Source organism: Hesperophylax consimilis, chromosome 27 (assembly GCF_061612785.1).
Source record: "Hesperophylax consimilis isolate HC1 chromosome 27, BYU_Hcon_1.0, whole genome shotgun sequence".
NCBI lineage: Eukaryota > Metazoa > Arthropoda > Insecta > Trichoptera > Limnephilidae > Hesperophylax > Hesperophylax consimilis.
In genome coordinates this window covers 3918170-3940143 of record NC_142862.1, presented here as the reverse complement: position 1 = coordinate 3940143, position 21974 = coordinate 3918170, and the positions used below count along the sequence as shown (strand labels likewise).

At 36.0% G+C, this 21974-nt stretch overlaps 1 protein-coding gene across 6 annotated transcripts in view; it reads left to right on the top strand.

Annotated features, from left to right (window-relative positions):
• LOC149410488 (choline/ethanolamine kinase) overlaps positions 1 to 21974 on the top strand; it is a 73443-nt gene that overhangs the window by 37817 nt on the left and 13652 nt on the right. For 5 of the 6 annotated variants that reach the window (XM_089648141.1, XM_089648140.1, XM_089648139.1 and 2 more), the window contains exons 3-5: positions 14104 to 14287; positions 19373 to 19525; positions 21481 to 21660. In XM_089648141.1, the coding sequence (XP_089504267.1) occupies positions 14104 to 14287; positions 19373 to 19525; positions 21481 to 21660 (517 nt within the window). Of the gene's footprint in view, positions 1 to 14103; positions 14288 to 14423; positions 14457 to 19372; positions 19526 to 21480; positions 21661 to 21974 lie in introns of those variants that run through there. The other variant, XM_089648145.1, reaches the window with a different exon arrangement.

Here is a 21974-nt window from a genome sequence, read left to right as displayed (position 1 = left end):
CTTTTTCGAAATTCCAATGACAGATATTGAGTAATTTGCATGCACACATGATTTTATCATAATTAACCCCTCCGACTTTTCGCAAACTTGAAGCTAAGATGTCTTAAACGAAATGTCAATTTCACGAAAACGTTGTGTTATTACCGCCTCACAATCAAAGCTCTATAAATGAAACATTACTGAACGGAGCCGAATAGTAAAAACTGTTTTAGAAAGGTTACAAAATAGGCTTTCAAATTGTTGTATCATAAATAAATATTAACATTTGTAAATATTTAAATTTAGAATGGAAATATGAAAAAATTGTAAAAATGACTCACCTGTAATGTTTTATGTAAAAACGATACTAAAATCACGGATAATGTAAAAAAAAACACTTATTTCATCGTACAAATGTACAATAAACAATTCTGTCACTTCACTTTTTGACCATTTCATACAAAATATATTTTTAAAAAAATAATTAAACTTGCGAGGCGGGTCGGCACGTCAAACGGCTTTCTTGGCGTCGTTTTACGATTTGGCGGGTAAAATTTGCTTCCACTGAGTAGGTCTTTTTACGGGTTTCTATGGATAACTTTGAATAGAGATGTGAAGCTTCATTCAATACGAATATTCTACTTTTTGTTTTAGGGATGTCACTAGAAGAATAACGGAGTTATGACGATTTTTGTGGAAACACACGCGTTGACGTGTAAACACGCTTATTGTACTTGACTGCTATCGTTATTTTATCGTGTATATCTGCTTACGTTGCTGACCGGTTAAGGGTGAGTTTACTCTGGATTTCTCAGAAAATGTATTCAAACTGACCAGCGCAGTGCACACAGTTACAACCATTCTGACTAAATATTCTTGCCATGCAGTGGGCGGGATTTTTCCCGAAAGGGTTTAATACCTGATACTAGCCAAAATATCAATAAATTAATTATTAATGATTTTTTTAATACGACGTAAAAAATTCCAACTTTATTTACTAGAAAACGAAAGCTCGAATAAAAAAACTACACCAAAATATCATCATTCACTATTTTCTCATTTGTACTACTAGTTTCCGGACACTGTAATCTCTAATGTTGTTATAAATCATTTTAAAAATACCGTTGCATGTATAGTGGCTGGCGTACTGGATGAATATAATAATTTAGTTATGGTTAGGAATCTGAAGAATGAAACAAAAAACATATGGAATTGGTAAACATTGCTCCTGGTATATTTGGGCATTTGAGGGTTAAGAGGAAACTGGGCGGGTGTTCCAAACTAGTTTGACCGGTCGGGGTTTGCATAAACCGAGGCCGAGTTTGCATTAATTTGGGTCCCAACCAGACGTCGTGTGTTCAATTCCTCGGCTGGCTAAGTCCTCCATCACGAGACAAGCAACATTTTCCACTTACTGTGGTGGTAGTAGGAGATTTTAAAATAGTTTCAGGTTATTTGCAGTGGCGGTTCGTGATTTTTGAGTGTACTAGAGTACTAATATTACAAAAAAAGGCATTATTGATGTTGTAGCTGAAAACGGTTTTTTTTTTCGAAAATATGATTTTTTGTATGAAGAATTTCTGGAAATTCGTGCGGTGCACAGTAAAATTGACATTTCCTGAAAATCTTCATACAAATATCGAGTTAAACCCAAAAGTCACGAGACGCAACTGGTTATTCGTAACCCAGGAATGTTTGTCTTTTAATTAATTAATTAATACATCTATAATTTATCTGTCTTCTTTACAATGACTTGCTTGCAAATCTGTAGGCACAAGTTATCTAAAACTAGGATGGTATTATGACAAAGATTCGCGCAATGTTATTGCGGATATATTTACCCAGTTGTTCAGTAATCGCTAAATAAACAAGTTCTGAGTGACTAAACCCAAGAAAAACATTTTCTGACACATAAAGATTACTTTTGTGTAACTTATAAATATATTTGTTTGAGGATATAATTTATTAAGTATGTACATTATTAAATTAATAATGTTTTCACTCTTAATTAATTCTGATTTGTTTCTGAATTCTTTGTTTGATCAACTCAGTAATCTTGCCGTAGATAAAAACCATTATGAAAATAATTCCACTGGCTTATGGTATAAATTTTTATAACATTTACAGTGTGTGGACAATGCTACATCAATTTTTATTTCCACTTAAAAGTTCCGTTGGTTGGATGAAATTGTCATCTTACAATAAGCTTCCTCAGGTACGTCTATATGCGGACGCATGGAACTTATTCGAGGTTATCATGCGCCGTATGGACTCAATTGAGGCAATAAATAGATTTAGCCTAGAAAGCAGACTTTATGCAAACCATGCAATATTTAGTTTTAATATAATTTATAATTCTAGTGATAGCCCATTCCTCTTGGAATGCTATGGCTTATTACGACCCGAAAACTTTAGCTGTAGTCGTCGCCATGACTTGTTCAAGATACCACACGGCAGAACAGATGTAATTATATTAATAATCTGTCTTAAAAGAAGATTGTCTTTAGTCATTGGACTGACGAAGATTTTCGGGTGTTTTGTTTTTAATTCCGCCATTCGATTTAATTAAAATCATACCTCCAAATATTAATACAGAAACATATGAATTGCTTACTGAGGTCTAAAGATCTCCCGCCATTTAATTGATAAGTACCTGTATCTCTCTGGCTTCGGTTTTGCTTATTTAATTTTATATTTTGTCTGTGTCATTAAATTATGACCATAATTGGTTGCAAAGTTGGATGCATGCAATAATAAAGAAAAATGTACTTTTGAGTAAAAAATTAAACTTTTGATTGAAGCTCCATCTGTGTAAAACATACAGAAGTATGTATGTTTTATTACACAGTAGTTAAAGAAGGGATTGGAGATACCAAAAGGGCAATAGAAGCAAAAACAGATTGTTAGGTTGTTATTGTATCCAGCTTCTCAATTTTAGTATGGGATGGTTCCGTAGCTTATATGTTATGTTATTGTAATGAAAGACTCAAGATTTCAGAACAAGATGTGTTTTAAATCTATCTTCTACATAAAATAAAAATGTAAATGTTCATTCATTCAAAATCTTAAATTCTGACACAAGAAATTCTTTTGAAATTTTGACACAGTGTTGCATTCAAATACGTATGTGTTTTTATATAGATGTCATCTGTGTAAAAACATAATTTTATTTAAAACAGCGCCATCTGTTGGACGTAAAAGCAACATGTGCTATTGTTTCTTTATCTGCACAGACGGGAGGTACAGCTAGTTTATTATAAACATCGTTCTCACCTCTCTTCTTTCTCATTTCGTGTAAAAACAATTAGTAAAAAATTCACAAACCTACAGACAGATTGAGCCACAGAGATGCGTGGCGTGGTATAGCTATTAATAAATAAAATTATTCATAACGAGTCGCGCACGGTGAATGTCTGAGCCGATTTGTTGAGTGGTGTACGGGTTAAGTGTGGTTATTGTGATGTATTGACGTCTACTTTTGTCTTGATCTATTCGTTCAACGTTATAAAATGAGTAATTTTAGAAATATTTTCTATCAATATGTATGACTTAAATTATGGGCTATAAAAAACCTTTTTACATACATTTTTGTTCTATTTGTCATTGCTATTCATATTTATTTATTTATTTATTTTATTTATTTATTTATTTATTTTATTTATTTGCAAAAACAGTACAAAAACCAATACATTGCAAAAGCGGTAAACAAATTATTGAAGAAAATTTTATACATAAGTATACAGTTAAAACATATGCAAAAGCGGTAAACAAAATATGGAAAAAAATTATACATAAGTATACAGTTAAAACAAATACAATATTTCGCGCTTAAAGTCGTTGTAGGACATATGGAAAATATCCAAGTTAGCTGGAAGGGAGTTAATTAACCTAGTGAGTCTTCCCAGGGGCATCACCATTGGTAAGTTAGTTCTGGACCTGGGAAGAATTAAAAGCCTGTGTTGGCGGCCTCTCGTGAAATTATCCGGGACATAAAGTCCTATTTTTGACAGAATGTCTGGAATTGATACTAAACCATTCAGAAGCTTGTAAGCCATCATCAATAATGCGACGTCCCGTCTGGAACTAAGGCTGCAGATATTCAGCATTCCCGAGATAAATGCTGTTGGAAACAGCCATGGGTAAAAACCAAACTCTCTCATATAGAGGTATCGTAAAAATTTCTTTTGAATTTTCTCGACCATTAGTACATAGACAGTGTCCTCTGGCCCCCATACCTGAGATCCACTCTCGAGAATGCTACGCACTAAGCTAAAGTAAAGCAGCCTAATGACTGCAAGGTTTGTCAGTTCCTTTGAATTGTGTATGACAAAACCTAACATTCTTGTAGCTGATTTACAGATCTTTTCAATGTGAGCGTGAAATGTTAAGCGAGCGTCATACACAATTCCTAAGTCCTTATAAGTCACCGTATGCTTTAGTGATGTATCTTTCATTTTGTAATTAAAATATACGATCTTTTGTGACCTCGTAAAACACATAACTGAGCATTTTTGGAAGTTGAAACCGAGTTTGCTGTCAATACTCCAGTCAATAATTGCATTTATATCTTCCTGGAGCTTTTTACAGTCTTCTAATGATCTTATTCTTAAGAACAGTTTAATATCATCTGCAAAAAGTAAAAAACGGACGAATTTGATTTTTCCCCGAATATTATTTATAAAAATTAGAAACAATAAGGGTCCTAAATTGGAACCCTGCGGCACACCAGAGTTTGTAGGATACGCGTTAGAGTTAAAACCACCATAGGAAACGAATTGTTCCCTTTCTTTTAAATAGTTAGCAAAGAGTTTAATTAAGTTTTCGGAAAAACCAATTTCTTCAAGCCTACTTAAGAGCACTAAGTGATCAACCTTATCGAAAGCTTTCGCAAAGTCATGGTATGACGTGTCAACTTGCTCATTATTATCGAGCGCTCTCGCCACGTAATCAGTATATGCCATCAAGTTTGTAGTGGTTGATCGGCCACGTCGAAATCCGTGTTGTTGTTCGATCAAGAATGGTTCAACCTTGGCATATACATATTTATGAATAATTATTTCGAATAACTTGGCAGGTGCGGAAAGAATTGCTATAGGACGGTAATTGGTTGCCTGACACTTGTCACCATCTTTATGTAGAGGGGTAACTTTTGACAGCTTCCACAGTTTAGGAAAAATTCCGTTTTTAATCGTAAGATTAAATATATGTAGAAGTGGATTAGACAGTGGTTCAGAACAACCCTTAATGACGAAGGGTGGAATGAAATCAGGGCCAAATGATGTTTTTGGTTTCAATTTTCTTATTGCTAAACTGAAATCCATGTTATTAACGTTTTCTATAGATATGTTTTGAGCTTTTGTCAATCCAATCTGTCCTGGTACGTAAGAATCAAAATCAGCTTTTTCTGGATTATAGACAGATTGGAAATATTTTGCGAAAGCTTCCGGTACGTCAGTTCCTTTGTAAGTACAATCATTCAGAATAATATGATTTAAGAGGCCTCTGTCATTTTTTTTGTCAGAAACATATTTCCAAAACGACTTTGGATCGTGTTTAACATTATTCTCTACCTCTACAATATATTTTTTGTGTGCTATTGAAATGCTATGTTTAATTTTTGTACGATAGGATTTGAATAACTCGTGTTCACTATCCAAACCTGATCGTTTCCACCGTCGATGGTATACAAGCTTCGTCTTTATGTCCCCGATAATCTCACGCGAAAACCATCTAGGATAGTTTTCATTTCGCGGCGCTTTTTTTCTTAGAAAACATTTGTCAAAATACGCGTATAGGGTATCGTAGAAGTACTTAACTGCTTCGTCAACATCGGAGATCTCCAAGATAGCCAGCCAATTGTGGTCACGCAATTGGCTGTACAGCTTCTCAAAGTCTCCTTTGCGGAAATTCCAACCACGAAAGTTATTTTCTGAATGTAAACAACGACTTTTCAACGGTCTGTCATGATCAAGACTAATTTCTGACACAAGTGTCGGGTGATAATTATCTTCTTGAACAAGACAGAAATCGGATTTTTTTGTAAACATACTAAAGTTACTTAATACTAGATCCAAAGTACGATTACATGAGTTAAGTACTGTATTAAACTGCTTCAATTGAAAAAGTTCCATAACATATAAAAGCTCAGTGTTCACTGCACGTGGATTTTGTGAAGAATTAATGTTAAAATCACCAATCACTAAGATTTTTTTATCAACAAGGTAAGTTAAGTTACTAATTAAAGTTTCGAAAAAAGTCGTGTAAATATGCGTTTTTGAACTGGGTGGGATATAAACAGAACAAATAAATAAACATAAGCCTTGAATTGTGACTTTGACCCATAAATTTTCGTCTCCCGTTTCCAGATGGGAAAGTCGTTCGGCTCGCATGTTTTCTTCGTTTAGTAAAGCGAGCAGTAGTCCACCACCTCGTGTTTGTTGAGTGCTTCTGTCTTTTCGGAAAACTGTGTATCTGCTGTCGAAAATTTGCGCGTTAAATATCGAATCGTTTAGCCAAGACTCCGTAATCACGATGAATTTATGTTCTTGGTTAAGAACATTTTCTAGAAATTGATTCATCTTAGACCTAAGTCCTCGCACGTTCTGGTATAGTAGCAGTCATTTTGATTCGGTCGGCTTTTTCGCGTTTTCTTGACCTGAAATGCGTTTATTATAATATCTAAAATGACGGACAACCACTCCTCGGGGCCATAGTTCTTCTTTTAGTAGTAAATCTATGTTCTGCTCGTCGACTCCTATTTTAAAGGATGAGTATTCTTTAGAAAACGCCATAAACTTTTCAGCATTACAGCTGAGAGCTGTATTCGTTTTGACATGGGAAATGACTTCCTCCGTCGTCGTGTCGGGATCTAAGCGTGAAACGATAATAAATTTTTGTTTGGGTATTACTTTAATCTTACTCGAGTCATTGGTTCCTACGACTAAAATTTTGTTTTTATTGCGTAAGGCGGCACTGTATGATAACAATGGGCAGGAGGGCGGCTCGGTGCGGGGGGTTTGCTTGACGTTAACGCCGCTGCTCTCAGCCGGTGTAACCGACTCGGAGGCGGGGGCGGGCGCAGGGGAAACGGTAACTGGTTCACTGCTGTTTGCCAAACGAGGCTGGCTGACTGCAGGTGTGAGAGAGATGGTATCAATATTCTCACCTGAGTTTGAATTTTGGTTGATTTTTGTTTTCGATCGCGTTGTAATCACCTTGTCATTCGCACTGTAGGTACTCCGAAAGACTTCAATACTCGTAACGAGCCGCGAAATGATATTATTTTGAGTGATTATTTCATTCGATAATTGCCGAATTATTCGCTCCTGTTCGAGATTTTTAGTTTTCATTGACGATAGTTGCGTGTAGCAATCATCCAGTACTGCGATGCTTTGCTTATTAGACATATTTATTATTATTATTCGTTAACAAAATACGCGCGACGAAACTGTGTGCGTCTTAACTCGTGACTGATACTGTACTATCTGTGCACCTGTGTACTGTCGTTTCTTATTTTTTCCTGTTTTGAGCGGTGTAATGTTTTAATGTCAGTTCAACAGTGAGTAAAAAATAAATTACTAAATCTATATGTTCATCGTGTCACTATGCTTTTCTGTGGTTTGTTAATAATGGAAGATTTCCTGTTAATTAATCACCGCCAACAGTTGCGACTCTAGCATTTCTTCGAAGGTGGGGATCGACACATACATATGAAGAACCGCCACTGGAAACCAATAATAATAATAATCATTTACGCCTTGTGGAAATCTAACAGGCAATATACTCGTATATAAATGAATAATTATACACAAGCGCAATTGGCTGTGAAAATATAATTGCACGCAGTAAATCTCAATTGAAGTGTGCATTGCCACATTCATTCAAACTTATATTTTATGACAACTAATTACTCTGTTTTAATTATTCCTAAGAGCGTTACGAATCAAACCCCAAGGTCTTCAAATCAATTTCATTAACTCAATAACTCATTGCTTACATTTTTTTCTTACCAGTCCCAAGTGCTCCCAACCTTCTGAAACCAGTGATACTATGACATCCCCATTTGGGGTATGTTGTGAGCAGAGATGTGCAAAATGGGTACCCAAAACCATTTGAAATGCAAAATGGAAATGGGTCAAAACTTTTCCATTTGAAAATGCAAAATGCAAAATGGTTTTTAGAAAAGCATTTCAAATGCAAAATGCAAAATACCTATTTTCAAAATGCATTGAAAATGCAAAATGGTTTCTCAGGTCAAACAATCAAAATAATTATAGAATTTTTAAACAATTTTGTCATTTAATAATGGACATCAATGCAGAACAAACATATTACATGATGGTAAATCCAAAAACACCACGACTACGGATTATGAAACCACAAAAAATTTGCGCGGGACTAATGTTGCCAACTTAAAAACATAGAAACTGCTATCTAACATTTAATATTACAGCGTCATGGCCCCATGTTCGGTATTTGAATCAGTATTTTTTGTAATGGTATCACTCAATTGCCAGGGCTCCTACCAGGGAGCAACATGAAAAATGTAAATTATCTCTCATAGTGAGGTTGAGGACCGACTGATATTTGGGGCTTATGAAAAAAAGGTGAGTGGAGATAGTAGGAAGAATGTTGCAAAAAAGCATTTAAAATGGAAAATGCATTGAGAAAAGCATTTAAAATGCAAAATGCAAAATGGTTTTTAGAAAAGCATTTAAAATGCAAAATGGAAAATACCCATTTTGCATTTTCATTTGAAATGGATTTATTTGAAATAAAGCACATCTCTGGTTGTGAGACTGAAGGTATTAGGGAGGGGAATGAGATGGGGTAAGAAGAAGGTGGGGAAGTACCTGACTATTCAGATATAGTCACTAAGTCAGTTCAAGCACGTTTCGATTCTGAATACAGGGCGATATCTTCCACTGTGGAACATGCCGCAAATGTATAATAGTAGTGAATCCTGCAATGCTTCGCTATTGCTAACGTTGTTCTTGGGTGTCTTCGAATTCTTCCACCAATCACCTCTGTATGCCACAATCCTACTGTTAAAAACTACACTACATCGACTTTATTGTAGAGATATTGTGTTAAGTATTTCTTGGACGTCTCCGACTTCTTCTGCCATTCAAATCACTCTCTAAAACCTCCTGGCACTAATTAGAACAAAATTTTTAATTTTCAGGGATATTGGTTGACTAATTTTCGAGTTTTGCGAGCGCAACATACGCAAGTAAAATTTTTATATATGAAGATTTTTAATAAATTAATTGTGAAATAACACAAATTAATCAAATGAAAGTTATGAGCATGCGCCGGGATTTGAACCCGCAACCTCCGGATTCGTAGCCAAGGATCGTGACCGCTCAACCACGAGGCCGTCAGTCACTCATTGCAGCTTTTTATAGTTAATTTTTTAATTTATTTGTTGTTCACAAATGCATTTTATTATTTTATTGGCCTTGCGTAGAATAACTCTTGTGTGTGTTGTCACATAGATAACTCAATGTCACAACGGACTAAATAGTATAAAACAAAGTTGGTATCTGCGTCTGTCTGTTTGTGCGCTTAGTTCTTCTAAACTATGCAACAGAGTTTGATAGGGTTTTCACTATCTTTTAGAGAATTTCTTCTAGAAGGTTTATATATATAATACATGCATACTATGTATATTTATTGAACGTAGAGAAAAGTCGAGCAAGGCCGGGTACACATCAGCTATTTGGAAATAAACCTATTATTTTTTATGTATTCAAATTTTAGTTGCAAACATGAAAAAAAGTCTTAAAAATGGCTAACCTTATCTATTTTCGTCTCAACACGGAACTAAAATTACTGATAACAAAAAACAACACATTTTATTAGAAAAAATTATTATAACACTAGCTGTACCCCGCCACTCGTTCTGTGGATCAGTCTGTCTGTGCAGATAGAGAAACAATTGTGCATGTTGCTTTTACGTCCAACAGATGGCGCTGTTTTAAAAAAAAAAATGTTTGTCCAACAGATGGTTCTGATTTTAAAAAAAGCATTTTTTTACCTGTCACAAGTGACATCTATTTAATATAGGTATATAAAAACACACGCATATTCAAATGCAACGTTTTATCAAAATTTCAAAGCAATCAGTGAAGAACTTTTGGAAATTTAAGATTTTGAACAAACGAACATTCACATTTTTATTTATATAGATTACTGTCACCTCACCTTTTTGTCGTTTCAAACCGATTGTGTGAAGAATTCAGACAAGCGATAAAGTACCTACCTTTCAAATCATTTTAAATATCATTTTCAAAATTGGAACTAAGCGATAAAGTACCTATCTTTCAAATCATTTTAAATATCATTTTCAAAATTGGAACTAAGCGATAAAGTACCTACCTTTCAAATCATTTTAAATATCATTTTCAATATTGGAACTAAGCGATAAAGTACCTACCTTTCAAATAATTTTAAATATCATTTTCAAAATTGGAACAAAGCGATAAAGTACCTATCTTTCAAATCATTTTCAAAATTGGAACTAAGCGATAAAGTACCTACCTTTCAAATCATTTTAAATATCATTTTCAAAATTGGAACTAAGCGATAAAGTACCTACCTTTCAAATAATTTTAAATATCATTTTCAAAATTGGAACAAAGCGATAAAGTACCTATCTTTCAAATCATTTTCAAAATTGGAACTAAGCGATAAAGTACCTACCTTTCAAATCATTTTAAATATCATTTTCAATATTGGAACTAAGCGATAAAGTACCTACCTTTCAAATAATTTTAAATATCATTTTCAAAATTGGAACAAAGCGATAAAGTACCTATCTTTCAAATCATTTTCAAAATTGGAACTAAGCGATAAAGTACCTACCTTTCAAATCATTTTAAATATCATTTTCAAAATTGGAACTAAGCGATAAAGTACCTACCTTTCAAATCATTTTAAATATCATTTTCAAAATTGGAACAAAGCGATAAAGTACCTATCTTTCAAATCATTTTCAAAATTGGAACTAAGCGATAAAGTACCTACCTTTCAAATCATTTTAAATATCATTTTCAATATTGGAACTAAGCGATAAAGTACCTACCTTTCAAATCATTTTAAATATCATTTTCATAATTGGAACTAGGCGATAAAGTACCTACCAATAAATTAGTACATTTTTGTGAATGTTATGTGTTCTTTACATAAACTTTCTGCTTTACAAATTGTACAATTATAATATCTTGTGATTTTTCACAGGTCTGCGCTATTTAATATATAAATTTGTATGTACACAGTAAATGCTTCTCCAAAAATACCGATATAAAGGAGAACTTCATTAACCTTTTGAATGCGTTAATTTGCTCCATTTTATCTATACCTGTACGCTGTACATATTTTCAAATACCTATGCACGCAATAAAATGTCAAATTATAGCATTCTGGCATGATTGAAAATATATATATGAAAACAAATCCTTGTGTGTCAACACTCTTAGATGTTTATAAAAACAAAAACATAAAATGTATCGTATCTTTTGAATGTGGTCCCGCCATTCACTCGGCGTGTGTGTACTTAGGTGATAGACACAAGTGGGACACTATGAAAAGTTGTGAATAACATACTAGTACTAACGCCATCCGTTGACAAAAATGTAAACTAAAGGAATAAAAGGCGCGAAGAGGCGCACTTGATTATCGATCTTTTTTTATGAAATACAATTTTATTTTTGAGAAATTCTTGTAGATGTCAGCATCGTGATAGTTCTACAAATGTCCAAGTGAGCAAGAAATACATTTATGACGAAAGAGCGCTGGAATATCGGCCGTCAAAGTTTCCGTATCAACTGTTGATACAGCCGCGTGTGAGTATAGACTTTTTGCCGTAACAACAGTTGATACGGCCGCGTGCAAAGAGTTAATGATTCGTTTGGTTCGCCGCTCTACGACCAGAGTGCACACCACTGGGTTTGAAGATGAAGTCTTCACCGTGTCGAATATATTGATGCTTGGTTGGACGAACTTACTCGAAACCAAACTATTTCTAACCTACGGACAAACTGCTTTGGCTATATTACTGTTTTAAATTTTTTTTTATTCAGCAGTTGTGCACAACTATATTAAAACGTAATCTCTTTAGAATATTTTGCTGTAAGTACATGGATTGTGTAGTTATTTCCAATTTACTATATTAACAAAATATTAACATGTATTGCGGTCTCATGACGTACCCACCTACAAATTGATATAGATAATAATATATTGGCATTTTTCACAATATAAAATTAGTCACATATTTTTTAAAATGGCCCACCACGCCTGGATTCCTGGAGCCACCTCTGGGTGCAATCCAAGTCTGACATTTTACATGCTATATAAACAATTATTACATTTAAAGAGAAAAATAAAAGAAAATAAATAATGCGGAGACCTTCAGGGAGGTCAATGATGTTTGTTGACTTCCGTGTCCTGTTTGGCTAGTCGGTTGTGAAGAAAGGCTGGGAATGAGTCCACCCTCGCTTCAGTGAACATCATGGAGGCACTGAAAAAGCACCTTAAAAAGAATTGTTATTACATATAACCTAACACCGGACATGATGTTAAAAATATATATATATATTTTTTTTTTTATAGTGAATACCTCACAAGAGTCCCAACTGCTCCCGTCTGGAGCCAGTGAGACTATGGCATCCCCAATTGGGGGATGTTGTGAGGCTGAAGGTAAGTGGGGAAGGGAAAGAGGAAGGTGGGGAAGTATCTGGCTATTCAGATCTAGTCACTAAACACGGCTAAAGCCATTTGGAGCAACGTTTCAATTCTGAATGGTGGTCTTACACCAGTGCGATACTGGTAGTATCTTCCACTCTGGAACGTGCCGCAAATATACTATATATTATTTTAATTAATTAATTGTGAAATAACACAAATTAATCAAATAAAATTTATTTGCGCACGCCGGGTTCGAACCCGCGACCTTCGGAATGGCAGTCCAATGCGTTACCACTGGACTATGCCGGCCGTCAAAATAAATATAAATATAAAACATATGTGCGACCTCTCCTAGAATATGCTTTCCAAATATGGAGTCCTTACTTCGCAAAGGATATAAATCTGTTAGAGAGAGTACAGAGACGTTTCACTAATACCAAGAGCTCTGAAAGATCTACGATACGAAGATAGACTCATGGAACTAAGATTACCAACCTTACAAGAAAGAAGAGAAAGGGGTGACTTGATCGAGACTTCTATCTGGACATTACAGTTGCCCTAGCATCCAAGAAATCTTCACTACTACTAATAAAAATATAAATATCCGTGGACACTCCACTGAAAAATTACCAAAACGCCTTTTGCATCTAATCCTAGAAAACACTTCCTTGCAAATAGAGTAGTGGATGCTTGGAACAAACTCCCACAACATGTCATCGATGCAACAAATATAAATCAATTCAAAGCTCTATTGGATTCACATTTGGAGAGAAGAAAGGACTTAATTCAAACTTAAAACAACTCAATTACTGTCAAACTTGTTGTGAAATCAGATATGAGCTCATCAGCAGAATGCTGCCTGCTCATTACATAATAATAATAATATAAGTTAGTTTGCGTATAGCATTGTTTGCTGCATATTAACTGTTAAAAGATATACTTCCATTATCAAACTGTGATAAAGGCCACACCCAGTCTACTAATCCTTATTAATTTGGTTACCATTACATTGTGATAACCGATTTCTGAGAGGTACTTAAGTATTGGCGAAGCGCCTCTGAGATAGCTTGTATTTTCACTCATAAGAAGCCCATTAAGATACAATATATTTATTATCTTTTTATGACTTATCCACTTGATTGGTGTCCATATGGAACTGCTGTTTAAAGCCAATGAATCATCTTAGATTTCACCCTTTATTCCATATTTTTAGGTTCTATAAATTTAGCAGATCATGGCAAGCGATGGCTCAAAAATTTTTTTTCAAACTGTCGCAAAAATCGCACATGTGGTTATGTAGGATTACTGCTTACTGCGGTATGATGCCGTGTTGAGCTACTTCTTCTTTAAAATAAATCACAATAATAATAATTGTGTCTCTCTGATTTTTAGCAATTCTCCACATCTAACCGTTTTTCTTGTTTATTTCTCCAGTGGCGGCCTCTCCAACTTCCTGTACTACGTAGCTCTGCCGGATAAGGCCCCCCTGATGGGACAGAGCCCCACCGGCGCTCCCGGGACCCCCCTGAGTCGCTCCCTCAGCGATGAGGAGAAGAGAAACACAATTGGTTCTCTGCTTGGAAGATCTCTGTCTTTCAGTATGGAGGAACCGAGCAAGGTAAATACTACAGGTCACATTATTGAACCTTGTGGTACACACCTTTTACTTTATTACCTTTCCTAACAACTTTACTTCCAATAACTTTCCATCCGTGACAAATAGAAACACAATAATTGGCTCTCTATTCTGAAGATCTCTGTCTTTCAGTATGGAGGAACCGAGCAAGGTAAATACTACAGGTCACATTATAGAACCTTGTGGAACACCCATTTTACCTTTATTATCTTTCCTAACAACTTTACTTCCAATAACTTTACATCCATGAAAAATAGATGAGAAACACAATAATTGGCTCTCTACTCGGAAGATCTCCGTCTTTCAGTATGGAGGAACCGAGCAAAGTAGATACTACAAGTCACATTATAGAACCCTGTGGCATGCTCCTTTTATTACCCTCTGTTTTTCATATCTTATCTTTTATTACCTAGTGACAAATAGAAGAGGAACATAATTGGTTCTATTTAAAAAAAAAATTTTAGATAGGCAGTGTCGGATACTGCCGTAGTTGTTTTCATGAAAACGTCAATTGTGTATAGTCTAGATCTATTCAGGGTTCTTCACAATGTCTGATTTTCCTTTGTTGACTAAAAGCAAACTATCTAATCTATCTAGGTGTAAAAATTGATCATAATTTAAAATGGACTATACTAGGGTTGCCAGATGTCCGGTTTTGGACCGGTACGGTTTTTTGAACAGCTGTCCAGTCTAGAAAATTTTGGAAAACCGGACAATACAATGTCCGGTTTTTTTGAAAATACGCGACATATATACCTCACGAGATAATTTACAGAGCAAAAGCCGTGGCGATTCTGGCGGGTGTTAGCAACACTTGCTCAAATCTGTTGAAAATGGTACAATATGTGTGCAGTGTTCCCGTCTCCAACGCCTTCGTAGAAAGCGTTTTTAGTGTAAAGGGTATTGTATGGACTGACGAAAGAAATCGACAAGGTATGAATACCGTAAAAAGTGAATTATGTGTTTTCTTCAATTTAAATGTCATTTGAACTGAATTTAAAGATACAATTTCAGGCAATAAATGATTATTTAAAGCAGTAGCATCTAGTGCCAAATACGTTAAAAATTGATTTTTTGCTAACCAATAGTAATAATAAATATATGTTTTAATGTTTACTAAGTGTTTTACTGTGTTCACACTAAAATAAATTTTCGGTAATTTTCTCTGTTTCTTTTGGTCAAAATCAAAGGGGTTAAAACGTTTCATAAACGCTCAGTTTTTTTTTTATCTGGACCATCTGGCAACCCTACACTATATGCATTAGTTATTAATAATAAAATAAAAAAAATTAACTTATTTTTTCAAAACCACAAGGAATGTCCTCATTAAAAAATATTTGATCAAGATTTACATGGCTCTCTGCCAATCACTCTTAGAATACAGTATTAACGGATGAGGCCATGCAAATGACAATATTCTAAATCCACTAATTAAAACCCAAAAATAACCCATAATGAAAATTATGCTGAAAATCCCTATAAGAACTAAAACCGACGAAATCTTAAACAATCTTAACATAATGCCAACTAAAGAACTCTTACTTTACATCAATACATAGAAACAACAACACTTACTGTACATTAATAGATAGAAACAACAATACTTACTTTACATTAATTTTTTTTTTTTTTTTTTTATATTTACTCCACACAGGAGGCCCTGAAGAAAATAATTTCCCTCAGGGCCTATGTCATCTTTGGGGATGCTGTGTGGAGGGTCTTTTTGTGGAGAGGAAGGAGTGAACATGGGTCTTGAAGAGTCCCATGTTGTAGGAGGGAGGAAACACAGAGGCCGGCAGTTCGTTCCACAGCCGAGCTGTTGAACTTAAGAACGAATCGTAGAAGCGACCCGTTCTCATGTGACAAGTGTCAACTGTGTACAAATGTTGGGCGCGCGTTTGGCGTGTATCCCGACTACGCACCGGTGCCGAAGGGATCAATGACGCTAGTTCCTCAGAGCATCTTCCATTGTAATACCGATAGAACAAGGACAGCATACCTACCTGACGCCTGTGCTCTAAAGATTGCAGTCCGTTTGTTAAGATTGGGGAATCTATCAAACGGACCGCCCGTTTCTGCACAGAGTCGAGGGTTTTTTTCAGGTATTTTGGGGCTCCAGACCAGAGATGGCTGCCAAATTCGACAGTAGGGCGCACTTGCGATTTGTACAGAGTGAGCAGTTGTGTACTATTAAAGTATCTGCGGGCCCTGTACAGTACGCCCAGCTTCTGAGAGGCCAACTTTACTCTGGCTTCGATGGAGCCCCCGTACCTGAGCTGGTCACTTATAGTTACACCAAGCATATCAATGGAAGGCCTGTTCGGAAGATTGCTTCCGTTGAAGGAGACTAGATTATCATTTGGATCCCTTTTAGACGTAATCAGACAGGATTGGGTCTTTGAAACATTAAATTCGACGAGATTATTTTTACCCCAGGAGGAAATACTCTCGAGATAACCGTCCATTCTCTGCTTCAAAGCCCTCCGAGCCGTTGGAGTTTGTGTGCCCTTTGGGGGCTTGTCAAACAAAAAGCTATCATGAACTGTACTGTCATCCGCGTAACAATGAATCGGTGCACATGTCAAAAGGTCATTGATGTGCAACAAAAACAAAGTCGGAGACAGAACCGATCCCTGTGGGACGCCAGCATTTATGGAGTGCGAGGAAGAGGTGAAACCGTCAGCAACCGCCTGAATCGACCTATTCCTTAAAAAGTCAGCAATCCACGTACACAGGGATGCGGGAAGTCCGTAAGAATGCAATTTGTTGAGAAGTCCTCGGTGCCAGACCCGGTCAAAGGCCTTGGATATGTCTAGTGCGACCGTTTGGGTCTCACCGTGACGTTCCAGGCACCGCCCCCAAACATGCGTCACATACGCGAGAAGATCACCGCACGAGCGGTTCCGCCGGAATCCGTATTGACGGTCGTTGATAATTTTGTTCTTCTCGAGGTATGTGAGCAGTTTGTCGTTGATTAATAAATACAAACAGCAATACTTACTTTACATTAATAAATACAAAACACGAGAAATAATAACCAACACATATATTAGAAACACTATATCTCAGGGTCAAAAACATATCCAACAAGTATCAACGAAGTAACAGCGGACGTCTAAAAGGGATCCAAATGATAATCTAGTCTCCTTCAACGGAAGCAATCTTCCGAACAGGCCTTCCATTGATATGCTTGGTATAACTATAAGTGACCAGCTCAGGTACGGGGGCTCCATCGAAGCCAGAGTAAAGTTGGCCTCTCAGAAGCTGGGCGTACTGTACAGGGCCCGCAGATACTTTAATAATACACAACTGCTGACCCTGTACAAATCGCAAGTGCGCCCTACTGTCGAATTTGGCAGCCATCTCTGGTCCGGTGCCCCTAAATACCTGAAAAAAACCCTAGACTCTGTGCAAAAACGGGCGGTCCGTTTGATAGATTCCCCAATCTTAACAAGCGGACTGCAATCTTTAGAGCACAGGCGTCAGGTAGGTATGCTGTCCTTGTTCTATCGGTATTACAATGGAAGATGCTCTGAGGAACTAGCGTCATTGATCCCTTCGGCACCGGTGCGTAGTCGGGATACACGCCAAACGCGCGCCCAACATTTGTACACAGTTGACACTTGTCACATGAGAACAGGTCGCTTCTACGATTCGTTCTTAAGTTCAACAGCTCGGCTGTGGAACGAACTGCCGGCCTCTGTGTTTCCTCCCTCCTACAACATGGGACTCTTCAAGACCCATGTTCACTCCTTCCTCTCCACAAAAAGACCCTCCACACAGCATCCCCAAAGATGACATAGGCCCTGAGGGAAATTATTTTCTTCAGGGCCTCCTGTGTGGAGTTAATATATATAAAAAAAAAAAAACGAATACAATGTTTGGATAAAAAAGCTTCTTATAAACTCTACAATAAAATCCCACTCTCATTCATAAATTACAACATGGTTTAAATCTCAAATGAAAAGCTGGATAAAAAGCAGCGCCCTTGTGGTGATTTTTCACGAAAACGGCGCTATATAAGTTAGCCAAATATTATTATTATTATACGGTGATCAGAAATAGAAAATATACTGACATCGAATATAGACTTAAACCATAGACATATGAATATTAGGTAGACCTGCCCTAAGTGATTAAAAGCGTATTATCCCCACTCCCCATACCGGTTCCATTGAGCCGGCTGGGCTCGCGTACGGCCTCAAGTGATATTTGAAAACGTGACGTCATCATTCTTGTGCGAACTATGGTCGAGGCATCATCGGTTCATTTTACGAAATAACACGGCAAAATGTTTACTTGTACTATGAAAACTGGTAAAAATAGATGCGAAAAAAGAGAATAAACCCAATTGTCGTATTACATTCCATATATAAGCATTATTTTATTTTATTTTAAGCATATTCACATCGTATAATATGAATCAGTTGTTACTATCACATCGAGAAACGTCTGGACGCGAAACACAAAGCTGGTTGGTTGCTGGGAAGTAAATTATGAACATTTATAAAAGTGTCTTAACTAAATACTCTGAAACTAACTACGACTCTGAATATAGAAGCTGCCTTACTTTGCCGAATTTGGACTTCGCAAATTTGTTCATAACGTGGCGAGTAATTTGCGCTCCCATGTAAAAATGTCTATTCATTCAAAGCAGATTTTACTTTTAAGAAGTAAATGGTGATATTATAATGCGAGATGCCTATTTACTGTCAGATTGATTTATTGACGAATCACAGTCATCTTCACTCCCTTCGTTCTTCAACAGTTGATTTTACCCCTCGCCTTTATCTTCTCGTCTATTAATTCCTATGTCTGTGACTTAAACCGAAACCACACAACTGCACTAAAAACACTACATAATATATTTATAATTTCTCTCAGAAAAAAGATTATATACATCATATATTTATAATTACTTCATATTATTTGTTCTATTAAATTTTTATATGTAAATAAAATCCTCAGCACGGGGATCCCAGTGAGGATATCACTATTTATATTTGTTACAAAAAGGTAGATAGGAAAATATTTATTATTATATTAATAAAATGATTTGATTTCCAGGTGTTGGTAAGGATCTATGGCCAGACCCAGAGCGAGCGTGGAGTGGACAACATCATCATGGACTCTGTCATATTCACCCTGCTGTCCGAGAGAAGACTTGGCCCCAAACTTCACGGAGTCTTTTCTGGGGGCAGAATCGAGGAGTACATTGCCGTGAGTTTCTATTTCTCCATTGTATGTACGGTGCTACAAAATAGAGCTCCGAAGCTCGAGGGAGCCTGCACACATTTAGAATTTTGTCATTTTTAAGTTTAAAATCATTTAAATTTATTTTTAAGGATAAAAATCAATACAGTGAAATCTCGATTGATCGTTCCTCGAATTATCGTTTTTCCGTATTGATCGATTGTTTCTTCCAGTCCCGAATTTACATCATACAAAGCTATGTACTAAATACAAATAGATTGCATCGATCGTTCCTCTATGCATCGTTTTACCGCATTCATCATTTAAATTTCGCAGTTTTTGTCCATATTTTACTCCATTGATAGTTTTTAAAATATATTTTAAACCATATTTCGTAGTTAAAAGCTTGGTATCGATAATGGTACTATTTGGCGCAGAAATACACTGGTCGATCCCTGTGTGAATTTTGGGCTTTAATCTGTTGTCAAACATTCAAACACAGAGATGGTGCGCGCATGATATTTTTACATATCCGATCGTAAGTTTCGAGCGTTTCAAAATGAACCGTCCGTGAAAAAAGTGCGCACTCTTCAAATATGTACTCTAAAATATATATACAACAATAAAGTTCCAAACTTAGTGTAGTACGTATTTGAAAAATATTATATATTGATGCTGAAAATGAGGTAAAAACATTGGTCCACCATAAAACGAATGATACGTCTAGAAACTGCCGGCTACTACTGCAAACTGCGCATCTCGGCACGGTGAGCAAAACCCCGTACACCTCCCGTTCACTACCGCACCACTCGACAAGTTATCAACACCCGCAGACATTGAACATTTGAATTTTCAAAAGAACATTTTTTTTTCCAGATTTTTCGACAAAACATAGTATTCTGTTGCGTTCGATAAATACTTATATATTTTTATCCAATTCTAAAATATGAACTCTGTGTTAAGTATATTCAAAGAGATATTGAAATAATTATAGACATGTCAATAAAGTTCCGTTCACCGGCAAGGAAGATTTAACTCAATGATTTATAGAAAATATATTAATATTTCTATGTTTGAAACTGACAATCATGATGGAATTCCATTATAATATATTATAATAAAACAAATATGAAACTTTTTTCCACTTTAATTTTATTGACCGTAACCCGTTTCAGCTCGTTAAAGCCATCTTCAGACTGGTACAAATTATTCTTAGTCTACGGTTTATATACGGGGTGGTCTGTAAGTGTTTTATCAATATATCAATTATATTAATTACATTTGTTACTAAGTCGATTTAGACTGTCGAATTTCTAATTATTTTGGTAATTCCAGCAGGCTAATTACCTTGGGTTTGTAGCTCACTTCAATCTTGTTGAGGGAAAAACCTTACAAGTAATATGAATTATTAATGACCTAATTTTATTGTCAAATCGTTATTATATTTATGATAAATGGGATTTAAATTTTTTTATTGTTTTTTGAAGGGATACATGTTTACATTTGAGTAGGAATGGTCATTATATAACCTAAATACATATTTTAATTTCAAAAACATTATGTAAATTTCAATGGATACAAAAGTGGGGACTTCTAGGACAGATTCTAGTCTTCAAACTGTGGGGATCTCTTTAGAAATTACCCGCTAACTAAAAAAATCAATGTATTGTAATTAATCAACTATTCCACCACCAACTCTATCTCGGTACAGACTCCGAGCTTTATAATAATTTGTGTAAACGGATAAAGAAGAAATTTTGACATATATAAATTTTTCACCGTACTAACGAATGTAAAAAAATTGCTTTTTGAAACAAGCCAACATTTGAACATTTGTGATGATGGCAGGTTCTCTGGATTGTGACGAGAAGTATTTACTCCGAAGCTTCATGATGAATAAGACTTCCTCATTCATTAGGTTGTTTTCTGTCAGAATTGGTACCTTTTTACTTTGTTAGATTTTTATTATTTGTTTCTTCTAGGCGAGAACCCTTCTGACGAAGGAGCTATCGGAGCCGGCACTGTCTATGAAGATAGCGGAGAAGATGGCGGGCATCCACTCCATGGACGTGCCGCTGTGCAAGGAGCCGCAGTGGCTGTGGAAGAAGATGGCGAAGTGGCTGGTGTCCGCCATGCAGCACCTCGAATCCTACGAACCCAAGGTTTGTGTTATTTACAAGTGTTATCATACTTAACGCAACCATACTTATAACGGTACATTGGCTGGATCAATAAATTTACACAATAAGAGATGGCAGCCATTGGCTTCTTCCAGTTGTGCAAAGCGAGGAGGTGACCTGACCCTCCCCCTTTTAAATGATTTGTCAATAAATGAATCTGACAGCCAACTCGCATTGTCCTATCAGTATTTGGTCTTCGAAAATAAAATAGGCTTACATATAAGCAGTCCTTTTTACAATGGCGCGCAAATCGCTGGCTGCGTTAAAACCTTAACTGCAAATCCCAAATCGGGTAA